The sequence below is a fragment of the Cyprinus carpio genome, chromosome A20 (assembly GCF_018340385.1).
Source record: "Cyprinus carpio isolate SPL01 chromosome A20, ASM1834038v1, whole genome shotgun sequence".
NCBI classification, from domain to species: domain Eukaryota; kingdom Metazoa; phylum Chordata; class Actinopteri; order Cypriniformes; family Cyprinidae; genus Cyprinus; species Cyprinus carpio.
In genome coordinates this window covers 27475157-27491029 of record NC_056591.1, presented here as the reverse complement: position 1 = coordinate 27491029, position 15873 = coordinate 27475157, and the positions used below count along the sequence as shown (strand labels likewise).

Here is a 15873-nt window from a genome sequence, read left to right as displayed (position 1 = left end):
TATTTTTAAAATGTAAAAAAAAAAAAAATTATTTGTTAAATTTATTAGTATCATTACTATTACTATAATAATACAATGCCATGCTTTTCAGTAACACCCATATTCTTATTATTATTATTACAATTAATAGTAATCTAAAAGGAAATATAATTTATTTAAAAAGGAACTATATTTATATAAAACTATACAATTATAAAAATATAAAATTATAAAAAATATAAAATAAAAAAAAATAATATATAAAAAAAAATAAAATAAAAATAGAAAATATTATAAAAAAATAAAATATTAAAATATATTACAGTAAAAATAATAAAATATAAAAATTGTATTTTATAAAATATTAATTTATATTATCATTATATTACCATAATAGTAATAATTACCATAATTAGTAATCAGTTATTTATTTAACAGTTTTATATATATATATATATATATATATATATATACACACACATATATACCACATACACACAGTACAGGTCAAAAGTTTGGAAAAATTACTATTTTTAATGTTTTTGAAAGAAGTTTCTTCTGCTCATCAAGCCTGCATTTATTTGATCAAAAATACAGAAATAAAAAATGGTAATATTGTGAAATATTATTACAACTTAAAATAATTGTTTTTAAATGTATTATACTTTAAATTATCATTTATTTCTGTGATGCAAAGCTGAATTTTTAGGATCATTATCACATGATCCTTTAGAAATCATTCTAATATGATGATTCATTATCAAAGTTGGAAACAGTTCTGCTGCTTAATATTTTTTTCAGAACACGTGATACTTTTTAAGAATACTTTGATGAATAAAAAGTAAAAAAAAAAAAAAAAAAAAAAAAAAAAAAAAAAAAAGCTATGTTTTTAAAATATAAATATTTTGTAATAACAATATACACTACTGGTCAGTAATTTGGGGTCAGTAATTTTTTTTTTTTTCTTTTTTTTTTAAAAATAAAATCAATACTTTTATTCAGCAAGGATGTGTTAAATTGATAAAAAGTGATAGTATATATTATTAAAAAAAAAAATAATAAAAAATTTAATTATTTTTTTTTTTTTTTTAATAAATGCAGTTCTTTTTAACCTTTTATTCATCAAATATATTAGACAGCAGAACTGTTTCCAACACTCTTAATAAATCAGAATATTAGAATGATTTCTAAATAATCATGTGATAGACTGGATGTAACGTGACACTGAAGCCTGGAGTAATGATGCTGAAAATTCAGCTTTGCATCACAGGAATAAATTATTTTTTTAAAGTATATTCAAATAGAAAAACTATTATTTTAAGTTGTAATAATATTTCACAATATTACTGTTTTTTCTGTATTTTTGATCAAATAAATGCAGGCTTGATGAGCAGAAGAGACTTCTTTCAAAAACATTAAAAATAGTAATGTTTCCAAACTTTTGACCTGTACTGTATATATATACAGTATTATTATGTGTTGGTGTGTGTGTGTGTGTATATATATATATATATATATAGTGTATATGTATATGTGTGTGTGTGTGTGTGTGTAATTAATTAAATTATAATTTTACAATAAATAACTATGATTACTATTTATGGTAATCATGATTAAGAGCAATCCAATTCATAGTAGTCATACATTTTATTATTTAAAATTTTTATATTTTAATAATATATGTATATAATCTCTCAAATTGAAAACTAAACACCACAGACCTCAAATGAGTATCCATAAATATTTTAATGCGGTGAACATTGCAGAAAAAGTGTCAGCGTTTAAATGACAGCATTTATGATATACGTAAAAAAAGACATCTTGTTTCACAATATTATAACAGCATTCAATATATTTATCGAACTGTATAATAATTTTAAGTAGCAAAATTGAAACCAGCAGTAAAGTCCCGTACACATTCCAAACAAAGTTAAAAACAGCTTGACATTTTCACTCCTCTGACAACTTTCTGAGACAAGTGCATTTGAAAGGGCATTTCAGATGAATGAGGCAGCAGCAGCAGCAGCCTGTTCCTGCAAATCATCACTTCAGATTCTCTCTGAGAGTCTGCCTGAGCTCCCTGTTCTTCAGATGGAGGCATTTATTCACCCGGCTGCCATACTTGTTCGTTTGTGATCTATAATCCACATGTTTGGGTGCTCGTGATGATGATGATATCAAACCTTCATCGTTTGGCCTGCTGTTCTAAGGCACCTTCAGCTGTTTGATTGTCTGCAAGTGTCATCGTTCCCAATACACAAGCATTTGAGGCACACCTGTCAGAACACATCACAGCACTGGAACATCACCTCCGTGGAAAGTCTTGTGGAAAATGGTCAGAAATCGGAATAATTGCAAAGGAATTATGTGGATTTTGTGGACTCTGACAGTCTGTGTTATATTCACACCGTCTTCATGGTCTCTAACACTATACTGACTAAACTATCGATAATGCACAAGCAAACCAGGTAAAATTGTAAACCGCAAAAGTACAGGCACCTCAGTAGATTGTACCACAAAAAAAGCATGGAACGATATCTATTTTAGATAAATTATTAATCTCATATTTATATTGATTTCACTTTACAATATGAGTTTACAAATATAAATGTGGAAAATAAATTACCCCGCTTTATCGCGTATCATATACAAACTATTAAAAATTCATATCAGCGCCGGATTATTAGCGAGTCACGTGATGCTCCAATAGAAATCTACATCTGAGTTTATTATCGTCCTCATTCTTAAAGGGACAGTTCACAAAAAATAAAAATTACGTCATCGTTTAAAACTTGGACAGACGCCATTTAGAATGTAGCGCGAATGAAAACTAAAATCCTTTTTTTTTTTTAGATTGCATGTAAGTTTGCTATTAAAAGTCCTAAATCAATGTAATTTTCAAAACTCATTGTCTTTTTTTCGTCACTACTTTCTGTCCCTCACGCTGTTTTCATTCCCGCCAAAATTAAACATGGCGCTACCCTGACGAAAACCAAGAACTTTTTTGCACAAAAAAAAGAAAATAATACAAGAATATTTGGAATGTCATGAGGGTGAGTAAAAGTTACATAATATTCATTTCTGGGGGAACTACCCCTTTAATTAAAGCATATTTAAGTTATCCAGAGGACACTTTCCCTCTCAAGACATTTACAGTAATATAAACCTCTTTATAATAACTTGATTGACACATATACCAATACAACTCTTACTATAACTTTAATAGGGTCTTATATGGTAACTATTCGATTAGATATTACTGATTGCATTTATCGCTTGAGTTGGACTGTAAAATATGATTTGGTGTATTGCTCTTTGAGCACATTTAGATTTTTGAATGTCATCAATTAGTAAAGAGATGCTTTAAACACTGATATCTCAAGTAATACTTCAGAGAAATCATCTCATGATGTAATGCCAGTGATACATGACAGTAGAAATCATTAAGGCAAACTAATATTTCAGAAAGGTAAAATTGTTGTAAATTGAATAATTTTATGGCACATTCTCCCCTTAATGAGAAAACATGACCCTTTTAAAATCATAAAATTCATATTTGTCTCCTTGTTCTCAGAAATGGCTCATTATTGATATACAGGTATTAAAACCTGATGTTCAAGTTGTTTTTCTGCATTTGACCAAATTGTTTTCAGTTCTGTGTTGGTCCTTTAAGAAGCAATATAATGGCCTCTGGCTTGTTACGTCACGTCCGTTCTGTCCTTCAACTCTGTCCCAATAACACTGTTAAAAGCAGTGAATCAAGCATAATGCATCCGTTCTGGGATGCATCAGAGTTCAGTAGGTGTATTAAAGTCAGCACAAATACTCAAATGCTGTTGACCTCGAGTACTCTCACAGCGTGTTGCCAATTAAAGCAGTTCTTTCTTCTTCTGAGGGTTTTATTAAGGCGCTAAGATCCACTCACATGTGAACGTGTTGGGGAAACATAAGGCAGAATATAAATATCTTCATATTGATATGCAACCTGCAGAAAATTTCCTCCAACGCTCCATTTTGAGAATGTCTTCTTCAGAAAAAGGAGGGAAGTCTCTGACCAGCGGCAACCTTCTTTTTGAGCCAGGTAAATCCAGATCTGCGCCAATCTTACAGTGCTGTGTAGAACTCATTTTGGTCCTGAATGGGTGTGCCATGGCCTCTCATCTCTGGGCTCTTGCATTTTGGGGTGTTTCATGAGGAAAAAGGAAGTTGTAGAGCGTCGTCACTAGCTGGAATAAACCCATCTGGCCCCTTTGAGTGAACTGCACATAAAATAAACCAAAAATAATCAGGTAAAAATTGTTAACGTAGGTTAAAGAAGATATTGCATTTTATTAGCCAAAAGAGGCGTTATTATAAAATTATATATTTTAATAATTTAATTTATTTATTTTATTAAAATCCAAATCAATAGCCATTCACAACCCATTTTACTTCCATAATGTGACATATTTCTAAGAGGAAAGTGTTTTTAGAAGGTTCCTTTACTTACGTTGATATCCTAAAATACCAATCATGACTTAATAGCAATTTAATTATTGGTTACATTTATTTTCCCCGTGTGGAAATGGAAAGTTCTTTTAAATAAATCATGCTCAGTAAGACCAGGAGCATCTATTAATTAAGTAAACAGAGTCAAAAAATGGTATGTATCTGCCATTAGATGGCGTTGTAGTCTCAAGCTTCACTTCAAACCCCTCCCCTACCCTCTACATCTCCCTGATGGACAGTTCTAGCGGCCAATCAGCAGTCAGGCCAGCTGTGTTGTGGGCGTGTTTTGTAGTTCTTGAGTATTGCAGAGTATTGCATAAGCTGCCGCTCTTACTGAAGGCATGCTGGATTTAAAAGAGTTATCAAACTGTAATTATGCTTAACCAATTTAAATGATCTTGACCCATGTACTCCTAGTTGGACTGTCATCTTTCACGTTTTTATATTAAAATTATTCAGCCCCTTTGATCTGTGAGAACATGAAGTTTTAAGTTTTTGATCTTTGCTTATGACGTCTGATTTCCACACATTTCACGGTCTATAAAATCTACAATCTGCAAGTTCATTTAAACATCTCAGTTGTAGCGTCTCAGCAACATACACAGAGTTACTAAAGAAGTTACATTAGCCTACTTTTGAGATTGTGGTCACATGCCTGCTGACGTGGACCTTGAGTCAGAGTCTAAATTTAGCCTGCAGTATAAACACACTTCACATCCTCTTTCTGAGCTCACACACAAACTATAGCTGGCCTGGGTAGACACTAAATGATAAATCTAAATGTGTCCCTCCTCTCTTATACAAGCGTTCAAAGTCACTTTGAATAAAAGAATAAATAAATGTGAATAACTCTCACACATGGAAAATGTGTACCTCTAGCAAAACTAAAACTATCACTTTATTTAAGCAGACCATGTTGTTTTCATCTGCTGTTTTTCATTTAAAAACTACAAAAAAAAAAACATAACTTGATATAAATCTTTAATGGCCATATTTACATGATAAAATGGCACTTTTCAAAATTAGTATACTCTCCCATACAAAAACAATTAAACCCAACCCCACAAAAAAACTTAAATAAAACCAAACAACAAACCTTAACAAAAACCAAATAATAAAAATTTTAACACACTCATAAACAGACTGTAGTTTTATAAATAGTTCTAAAAGTTAAAAAAAAAATGTTATAGGACTTTGTTTTATACATAAAGTTGAACTAGTGATAAAACTTTTCCATCATTTACTGTAAAGTTATTGGTGTAGATCTGATAACATCTAAGAGAACTTAAGTAAACAGGATGGCTAAACCAATAATGATGTCATCTCTCCCACTGAGCATTTGCATATGCAGCATTGAACGGACGATGATGTCACTGCACATCGTGACAGAAACCACGAACTTGTGGTTCTGTTTAACCCCGTTTGATTCAAATCGGCCTTGAGGAAAAGAAACAAACTTTTCTCATCTGAAATCACTCTTACCAGCTGAAGATGATCCTGCTGAAACTGATCCCCCATTTCACGCAGTTTACGTCCAATCTGAATCTCCACACTAATTCCCATGTCACGTTCCTCTTCCTTTTCTTCTGGTCTCCCTTCGTCCTCTTCTGCGTTTTGTGTGCCATCCAGGACGGGTTCAAACAGTGCGGGGAAGTGTGCACGAAATCCAGCATTTCCTTCAGGATAAAAACAATATGTATATTTTTATATTGTATAATAATGATTACTATTAATATAATATTTTAATATTAAAAATATATAGGGATTAAATTTAAATAAAATAATTAACTTGATTAATTTTTTACTTTAAGTTTTAACACCTTTTTTTAATGTTCAGGGCAAAAATACCTCTGAAAAAAAAATACTGTTATCATAATATATTCCATTATTTATATATAGATAGATGGATAGATAGATAGATAAAAAATATATTTTTTTTTACAGTAATATTATATTTTTATTTAAAAATGTTTCATATTCATATTATATATTTATCTATTTTATATAATATTTTATCTAATACATATATTATATTCAGAAATGTAAAAAATAATAATCAGTTCCAGGCATGCATATATGACTATATGATGCATATTGTGTGTCCCTACCATGAAAAAGTGCTCTTGGCCCTTCTGGGGCCCCAGGGGCAATAGTAAGTGACGCTAGGCCCCCGGTTCCACAGTTAGCACCAAATGCTGTCCTGGCATCCACAGATCTGCAGGGAGGTGATGCATCTCTCTCTAAACCCTGGAATGGTGCCATATCTCCGTCTCTCGCTGAATTCAGCACAGAGCTGGCAGTCTGTGTTGATCTGTCTTTAAAGCGTCCGTGTCTGTTAGCTGTTTTTCCCACCTCTCCACTTCTCCCGTCTCTGTTCTCTGAGCTCTTGTTTCTTAGCGGTGTTTCACAGCAGTGAGGAAGCTGTTCGTCCTCTTCATCATCCATCGGCGGAGTCAGCAAAACCGCCCTGAAATATACCACGGATTGTCACTCTGTGCAACTGTATGAGAATTCACATGCTGTTCATTCATTCTGTATTACATAATATGACATGGAGCCTCAAAAAATGTCCAAAAAATGATTCTTCCTAATGCAGTTGTTTTGCTTTAGGACATTAAATGGCGACCAAGCACAATGGAGAAATTGTTAATGTGCTACAAAGTAAACAAAATCAAAGATCTGAATGTATTATTTCTTTATTTATTGGGTAGCTAATGCCAAATGACTGAGAATTTGATTGGACGCACAGTTTTGGACATAAACAACTTAAGACATGGCGTTTTGTCCTTTTTTTTTTTTTTGAAAAGTTGATAAGCTTATTTGTTTTTCTATTCCAAATTATGCACAAGTACAGTATGTTCTCTGCAACTCTCCAGTTCACATCAGTGTAGTTTAGGAACACTTGACTTAATACAAGTGCTGAATCTCATAGAGATCTCACAGATCTCACCCATATTCACAAAAACAAATAACCATGGCTGATCTAGATGAGATTTAGTTCTATTTGGTTTATCAATAAATAATTAAGGTCTGACAGTAGATCAGCTCATAAAGTGCAACTTCTGGTATCAAAGTGCAGCAGTGGGATGACTTAGAAAGTCTGGTCACAAACATTTCAAAGGAGCCTCAAAAAAATGAGGGGAAGTTTCAGGCCTGCACTCAAGAGTTCTGTCTACCGCCGTTTCCCAGAAAACAATACCATTCATATCTGCACCATCATAACAAACAAATCCATTTATGGAGTGTTCATGAATAATCTGATCACCTGAGAGTTACAATGCAGATTAGTACAGATGCTTTCAAAGAGAGTAGTTTCATAATGCATGGCAGCTGCAGTAAAATTACTCAAACTGAGAGATTGCATGACGAGTTTTGAGATTTGTTTTGCTGAATTTGTTAGCATGAATGCTGTAGTCATCAAAAAAAAATATCATTTAAAAAGTATAATTCTATTAATAGAGAGATTATCATATGAACAAGTGGTTATTAATGAGAATTACACTCTTAATCCCTGCTGAAAAACCAGCCCAAGATGGTTTGCTGGTCTTAGATGGTCTCCCAGCTTGGTGAACCTGGTCTGTTGGCTGGTTTTAGAGGGGGTTTTTACACGGGGCAAACAGAAAACCAGCTTGGCTAGGCTGAAAGACTATTGTAGACCATCATAAACCACTCTTATTATTTAGCAAATCATTTTAGGCTTTTTTTTCAGCAGGGAATTCAAACCAAAACAAAATCAAGCATATATCTCCAAGTAATACCATAGTAAAAACAAATGCATAAAAAAATCAGGACCACGTGAGCCTTAATGTGATTGTCAGTTTTTGATATTTCAGTTTATAAATTTCAGATGGGCAAATCAGAATATCACGTTTGGGATATTTCAGTGTGTTATGATCTTTATTCTGTCATTTAAAAATTCTGTCACTCTCTTTCACAGATAAAATCATTGAAACTTTGTTTTTTAAAGACAAAAACATAATCATCTCAGTTGTAAAACTGTAGTAAATCACAAAATACACAATGAAACTGCAGCAAATGATACACAGAAACGAGAGACACTCACCGCCAGTGCTTGAATTTGTGTGTCAGTGCTGTTTTTATTCCGCTTTTTGTGTCAGCGCTCGTTTATTCTGTCTCCACTCTGCTTGTATTTACTAACACGAACTCGGTCCGCTTTCATTCTGCGCCCTGCGCACGAGCTGTTCGTATTGGACACGAGCGCAGAAAGCCACGCCCTCCGTGACGTCTCATGATATGGTAATTACTCGAGCTGGAGGCGGCGTGTGTTGTTGGTGCGCGAGGGAAAAGGTCAGTTTAGGGTTTGTGCTGAACCTGTTAGTCTCTTTCTGAGTACAAGCGGTGTATTTCAGAAGTTTTAGTAGGTTCAGACTGTTGAGATTAGTGGCTTCGTTATTTAAAAAAAACACTTTGGCGTTGGATTTGCTGAAAAACTTTAAAAAGTGCTTTAAACTATATTATAGATTCCATTACAGATTTTTGAGAGGATTTGTAGATCTTTTCAATTGTATTAAGTCACAACATGATATGTTCCTGAAAATTGGAAGGTGAAAAGATGGCAGTTTGCATACTTCTGGGAGCATTGTAGAGAGAAAAATATATTCACCTTTTGTTTTTATGGAAGAAAGAAAGACACATGGGTTTGGTACAGTGTGCTTAATTTTCACTTTTTTTGTGCACTGTTAATTGCACACACCTAACCACTAGACCACCAAGAGTGAACATTTTAAGAATATTAATATTAAGAATATTTGTCTTCAAATTTAATTTAATTTTGTAGTCCATGCAAACCTTAATATTTTGTTTTTATAGTTTTGTAATGGACAAATACCTTGACATCTGTTCCAAGTTTTTATTTTTCCATTGGTTAACATTTTTTGTAGAGAGGAATATATGTGACTATTATGAACCATTTGTACACATTTCCACTTTTCACATTTGTGTGCATGCATATTTTCCGCTTAAGCCTCAGTTCAAGTGCACTTGTTGTAAATGGGAAGTGAGTCACCTGAGTATCATAATCTTCCTGTTCTCACTCGCTTGCGATGACATCATCCTTTCTGTCAGCCGCTGGGCTCAGCATTCCTGTTCACACTGTTACCATGCTTCTCAAGAGGTTGCAATGGCCGATTTAAATATGAAAAACTGTGCTAGTTAACTCTAAAACAGAATGTGTTGATTGACATGTTGTTTTGTAATAGATTGTTTAAAGCCTGCATACTAACTAGTCAGTACAGGCCAACACATTGCTGGCAGGGATTTCAGTTTGCTAAAATGTTGGGATGGTTTTAGATGAGGATGAGGTACAGACAAATCACTGACTAGAGGAAGAGGATTGAAATAGACTCAAAGTGACTCTGTTTCTACGGTAACTGTGGATGGGGAGGTATGAGAGATGAGAGCGAGGCAAAACAAATGCTGGCGCTGCCTCCGTGGCAACAGCTACATCATTGGTTCTTGTTTCATAGTAAAGACCCGTTAAAAAAAAATGCAATCACAAGAGGCCCAGGAGACGCCTCCCTCACAACTGCATGTTGCATCAGATACATCCTACAAGAGGAAGAGCTAAACACACACACACAAACACATCACATGCTCCACTTCACTCTACAGAACCCCCTTCTTCCTCCCTGCTCTCCCGCCAAAACATCTCAGCGAGAAAATCCTGCCTAGAAACCAAACAGCTGACTTCGGCTTCACTGTGATTGGTGCAGCTCCCTAGCAACGGCGTGTGTTTATTCAGCCAATCAGGCGCTGAGTTCTCAGCACTTTCGACCAATGGCAGGCGGCCCCAGCTTACTTAGGCAGTAACAGTGACTTGGTAACTGTCCGGCAGAACAGAAAGCAACTGTGATTGGTTTGAGCAGCTCTGCATCCTGATTGGCTGCTCATGACGATCTCCCAGTCATTCATATGTTTTTGTGGCTGCCCTGAAGGGAAACACCCACAGCAGAAGGTCAACTTCTCTTCATGCTGATTGGTCGAGCAACAACGTGGACTCCTAGTAACAAACCACAATTGCTAAAACAGGGTGTGGTTAGGCTTGTGTCAGTCATCCAAATGCTAGCCAAACATGATGTTGTTGCTGCCGTTCTGCTCTGAGCAAGAAGTATTGTGTATGACAAACAGGCCTTCATTAGCACACTTTTTGCACTTGCAGTATCTGGGAGTAAAATGACTCAAAATGTTGCTGGTGCAATATCACAGTACATGATTTCTTAACGCTTGTTCACACATGTATTTGTACTACTGTGACAGTATTTGCCGAGATTCACTGCTAATATCTGCACAGCTCCTGATCAGAGTCTCTTACAAATTGACATTAAGCTTTTCTTAGTTTGGTTGTTGTGCTTGTTACAGAAAAAACTATTGAAATGAAGATGTTAGAACTTGAATTTTAGAATTTGCATGTCATATTTGTGGTCTAGCCGGTCCCTTTTTCCAAACAGTGTTTACTTGTCAGTCTGTTGTGTTTAAACTTTAGATGCATGTTGAGCGGTGCGTGATTCACCTAGCAAGGAGAATGGGTCCCCAGACGAGCGGCTGCAGCTCAATGAACACAGCCAAAGACGAAACAGACGTGACATCATGGCTGCAAGACTGCATGACATCATGCTTGAGGGAAGACAGATTAATATGTCAAATATGAATCCGAAGGAACTGGGAAATGATCAGCCTCAATGATCTAGATAAATATAATCAGTTTAATAAATCGTTTTTTTTTGTTTTTTTTTTAGCTAATTGGATTACTTTTAAATTTTAAGCCCCGGCGGCTAATGTCTAAGTCTTATGTCTACAGATATTTAGTCAAATCTTTGATTTAAATGGAGACTGCTGTAAGAAAATCTCTGGCCTTTTCACCTCTAACCATAGTAGGATGTCTGTTAAAGACATCTACACATCCACCACAGACAGTACTTCAAGCTGATGTTATTGTAATCATATTCAACATTCAATTTGATGTTTCAATTCTAGTCATTTGTGCACCTTCAAGATGATTTGAGAGAGAGAAAAAGTTTTAACCTACTGATTCTAAGCACGGTTTTAACTCTTACTAGACTAGGAAATCCATGTTATTCCTTATGTGATAAAATTTTGACATATTATTATTATTATTCATTACTTTACATCTACTTTCCTTCATTATCATGATGTTTGTACTGTTAAAAATGCTGTGAAAACTGTTTTTTGACTGAAAAGTCAAAAGATTTTGAATCAGACTGAAAAAATAATCAGTTTAATAAATAAAGTCTCTTTATTTCAAGCTAATTGAATTACTTTCCAAAAGGCTGCTTTAAACTCTTTTAACTGTTAACCAAAAATTCAACAAAATAAATCAACCTTTTGTATAAAAACATACAAAAAATAATGAAACTGCTCTCTTAAAAGTCAAAAAAGATGGTAAAATGTGTTAAACATACAGCATCTCTTATTGGTAGCTGAAAACAGTTGGTAAAGAAACCAAAGTATTTCATAAATCAAGCTTTTGTATACAAACATATAGATGTGTGTGTGCGTGCGTGCGTGCGTGCGTGCGTGTGTGTGTGTGTGTGTGTGTGTGTTTGAATCACTATTGGAAATCCCAGAGATGATGTCAATAACAGGTGCTCTGGATCAAAAGAAACTGCTCCAACCTCAGTGGAAACCCAAAGGGAAGATAGCGACAGGTGATGTCAGCAAACTGCAGCCTGGCATCCAATAGGGTCCCCCGGGGTCTCCTGTGATGAGCCACCTGCATGCATGTTTGAGTTCATTGAAAGAACAGATGTCCCACCACCATATCACCACAAACTCAACTGAACTCTAAAAATAGAAGAGAAAGTAGCACACATTCCTGAGGTGTGAAGTGTGAGATAAGCAGTTTTGTTGTCGGCTGTGTCGTACAGTACGTGTCCCTGAACAAATGCCAAACCACCATTTATGTGTGTCCTGTAATGACTTTAATCAGTCTGAACAAATTTTGCCAGCACTGGGCATGCTATTCATATTTAAATACTCAAAATCTGGTTTATTGAGGTCAGATCTCAATTTAAACTTTATTTCCTTTCATGAAAAAACAACAGTGTCGTTCTTTCAGGGTAGTAATTGACTTCACAGTGTTAGAGAAAAATGTTATGGCGTCCTCTACTGGTGATACCATCACACTGCATCGAATATCTGCGTTACTATCCCTTCATGAAAAGAACCAAGTTACACTCAGACTTTCCTAAAGTTTATTCCAAAATATATTTAAATATACGTAATATTAATGAGACAGTGTAATTTTTTTTTTAGCTCATATCATAATTCGGGTGGAGGTGGAGGGTAAACTTACGAAAATTAACCATGGTTTTACCACAAATAAAAAAACAAAACATAGTTACTATAGTTAAACCATGGTTTTGCTACTCGAGCACAAGCGCTGAATGGTTTAAACACTGGAAAGAATTAAAAAGAAATGAAATTTATAAACTGTTAAATCAGTTATGTAACTGGGGGAGACGGACTCAGTAGTATGTTGCAGCAGGTGCATAATAACATTTCATACATGACATCACTGCTGGGGGGGCCCCATCTCGTTCTTTGCTGGGGGCCTCACAGATGTGTGGTATGCTACTGAACAACACTAACTTGTTTCTGCAAAGACATTCAGCATGTTTTCTACAAACAATGTCTGACTACGTTTTTACATTATGTTGACTATGTAAAAAAAGTTATGTAATATCCGATCTGAGTGGTCAGACTGAAACGGATTACCAGAAATGCAATTTGAATATTAAACCACATATAAATGTGGCTTGAAACGGATTTGTAAAAATCAGATTTCATGTGATTTTTTGCAATTCAGACTTGCTATATATGATCGGATTCCAATCCAAAATCGGATTGGACCGACAGTCTGAACAGAAGATAGGATTGTTCAGAACATAAGAACACAACACAAACAAGAATATAATGGTTAATGGATACTTATATTCACAAAATATGCAAAGGTGCAGCAGATTTTATATGAACTGGATACGCAAAATGTCATGGGTGTGCACTGGATGGTAACCAGTGGTAGTATATAGATTATTGTTTTAAGTGCAGTGTGTACGTAGTCCAGTATTGAACTGTGTTGGAGTTAAAGTGCAGTGTGTGGCATACGTATAGTGGGAGTATGCTGTAGGGTGTATTAGTTCTGACTGTTCGTTAGTCTGATAGCCTGAGGGAAAAAGCTGATGTGCCTTCTTCAGCACTGCATCAGTGTGTGTAGACCATGTGAGATCCTCACTTATGTGAACGCAGAGGAACTTGAAGCTGTTTACCCACTCCACAGGTGTCTTGTCGATGGTGATGGGTGTGTGTTCTCTGCTCTGTCTCCTGAAAATCCACCACCAGCTTCTTGGTCTTGTCTATGTTGAGTGAGAGATGGTTCTCCTGACACCATTTAGTCAGGGAGCTCACTTCCTCTCTTTAGATCCAGATCTCGCCGATCCAGGACCATGCTTTTACGGCTCATATAGTAGCCTATGAAATAGGAGAATGTGAAGCTTGATAATGAAAATATAAACCTGTTATATAAAGATAAAATATAAAGAAAAAATACCTGTTTTATTGAGAGGCCCAAACTGAGCAAAAAAATGCAATTTGGTGCAGTTGCTGATATTTCTATGGCCAGAAAGTAAGATGAAATTCTGGTAGATCTGTGTATCTATCAGACCATTTACATAAAATGCACATATTAGTTGTCACTCTAAATCTCCCAAAAATATGTCTTAGTAAGATGATATTTAATGCTTAGTTTTATGATCAAAGCTCTGTAGTGTCAAAACATTATGCAATGTAATACAGTGATGATTGAGAGATGAACAAATAAATCAGGTTTCTCAAAAGCCTGATGATTATATTTGATACTCACATTTGAACATGATTTTTCTAAAAATATGTATTTATGGATAATCAGGTAAGTTGCTTCAATACATTAAGTGTTAATCTTGAAATATTATTTACAATATAAAACAACGTTTTTATGTTTATAAATATATTTCACAGCAAAAAAAAAAAAAAAAAACCATGACCTGAAGAAGTACATACAAAAGAATGCACTAAAATGACCTTTACTCGCTAAAAAAAAAAAAGTATAGACAACAGAAGGCATGAAGTGCATGGGAGGTTTTTAAGCATAGGGTTTTTTTTTTCTGATAATTATGTTAATAATTTAGCCTTAGATAATTGGTGTTTTAAATATGATACAGTAGGTTTTATTTAGGTTTCAAACACTGTCATAAATGTTTTTTATGAGCTGAGAATATGACCATGCTATAAGGTCAGGTCACAATACAATATACAGTACAATTGTATAGTATACAATAATACAGATCTCACCATGTATTATCTGAACATTTATTATGTACAATGAAAAAACAAACAAACAAATAAAAAAAAAATATTAAGAAGTTGAATTATATATATATAAATATATATATATATATATATATATATATATATATATATATTATATATATCATTGATCTATTATATTAAGAAGTTGAACAAAATGAGCTTAACTGAACCTTCTCCAGCATTGATCTATTATAGCATTTAACAAACAGGATGTGTATGAATCACAACAAAATGAGTCATTTTACATAATCCAAATAAGCTGACTGACAATATGCAAACAGAATTAAACAGAATTGGTTATGTTTGCCCAAACATGATTTAACTGAAACTGCTATGACTCTTTTTTATTGTAAAGTACTTCTCAAGGAATGTATGTTTGAAAAAAGGACCACATGTATAGCAAATCATGAGTGCCTGCTTAAATATAGTGTAAAGTTAACATTATTATCATCAGTATTCCTGTACATCATCTGTATATGTACTATATGTGCTTCAGTTTTTTTCAGTCTATTAAAATGTGGCTGTCTACATGACTGCAAACTTACAAGGTTTTATTTGTTTGGCTGACGTCCTCTGTGGTGACACCTCATTTGTTAAACAGATGAACTCCTATTTACTGCACTGTGATAGTGATGTGAACAAAGGGCTTGTTTTTACTAATGCCTTGTTAGGCAACAGATGTTCCTGAGAGGCTTATTTGTGTTCCTAAGAATTATTTGCAACAGACAGTTTATGGTGAGACTGGCAGTGATGGTAAAACATCTGTGATGTCATACACTTTGCATTTTAACCCCAGCATGGGAGTAAGTCTCACAGATAGTAACACAGATAGTAAAGTAATTAAAATAACAAACTTTGTAGTTTGTAGTCACTTAAACTACTTTACCCAAAGTGAGAAAACATGTCACAGTTAGTCACTTTAACTACTTTAATTTACCCGTGAGAGATGTTAATTTAAAAAGTTGCACGTCTCACCGAAGAAATAACAACAGTTCATTTAAAGGGATAGTTCACCCAAAAATC

General features: G+C 34.2%; 1 protein-coding gene across 1 annotated transcript; it reads right to left on the bottom strand.

Moving 5' to 3' along the window:
- Positions 1–1706: 1706 nt before the first annotated feature.
- Positions 1707–8686, bottom strand: LOC122149042. The gene is made up of 4 exons (XM_042778316.1): positions 8531–8686; positions 6576–6934; positions 5950–6143; positions 1707–4238 (listed from the first exon to the last, which is right to left on the bottom strand). The coding sequence occupies exons 2-4, from the start codon at positions 6910–6912 to the stop codon at positions 4137–4139; spliced, it is 633 nt and encodes a 210-aa protein (XP_042634250.1). The 5' UTR covers positions 6913–6934; positions 8531–8686; the 3' UTR covers positions 1707–4136.
- Between the last annotated feature and the right edge of the window lie 7187 nt (positions 8687–15873).

Bases quoted from the DNA above. Each gene is read 5' to 3' on its own strand.
- LOC122149042 (XM_042778316.1), bottom strand. From the start codon at position 6,912: ATGGATGATGAAGAGGACGAACAGCTTCCTCACTGCTGTGAAACACCG. The intron at 6,144-6,575 runs GTAGGGACACAC...TTTATCCTGAAG, and splicing joins GCCAAGAGCACTTTTTCATG to GAAATGCTGGATTTCGTGCA. The intron at 4,239-5,949 runs GTAAGAGTGATT...TTTTATGTGCAG, and splicing joins AGCAGGATCATCTTCAGCTG to TTCACTCAAAGGGGCCAGAT.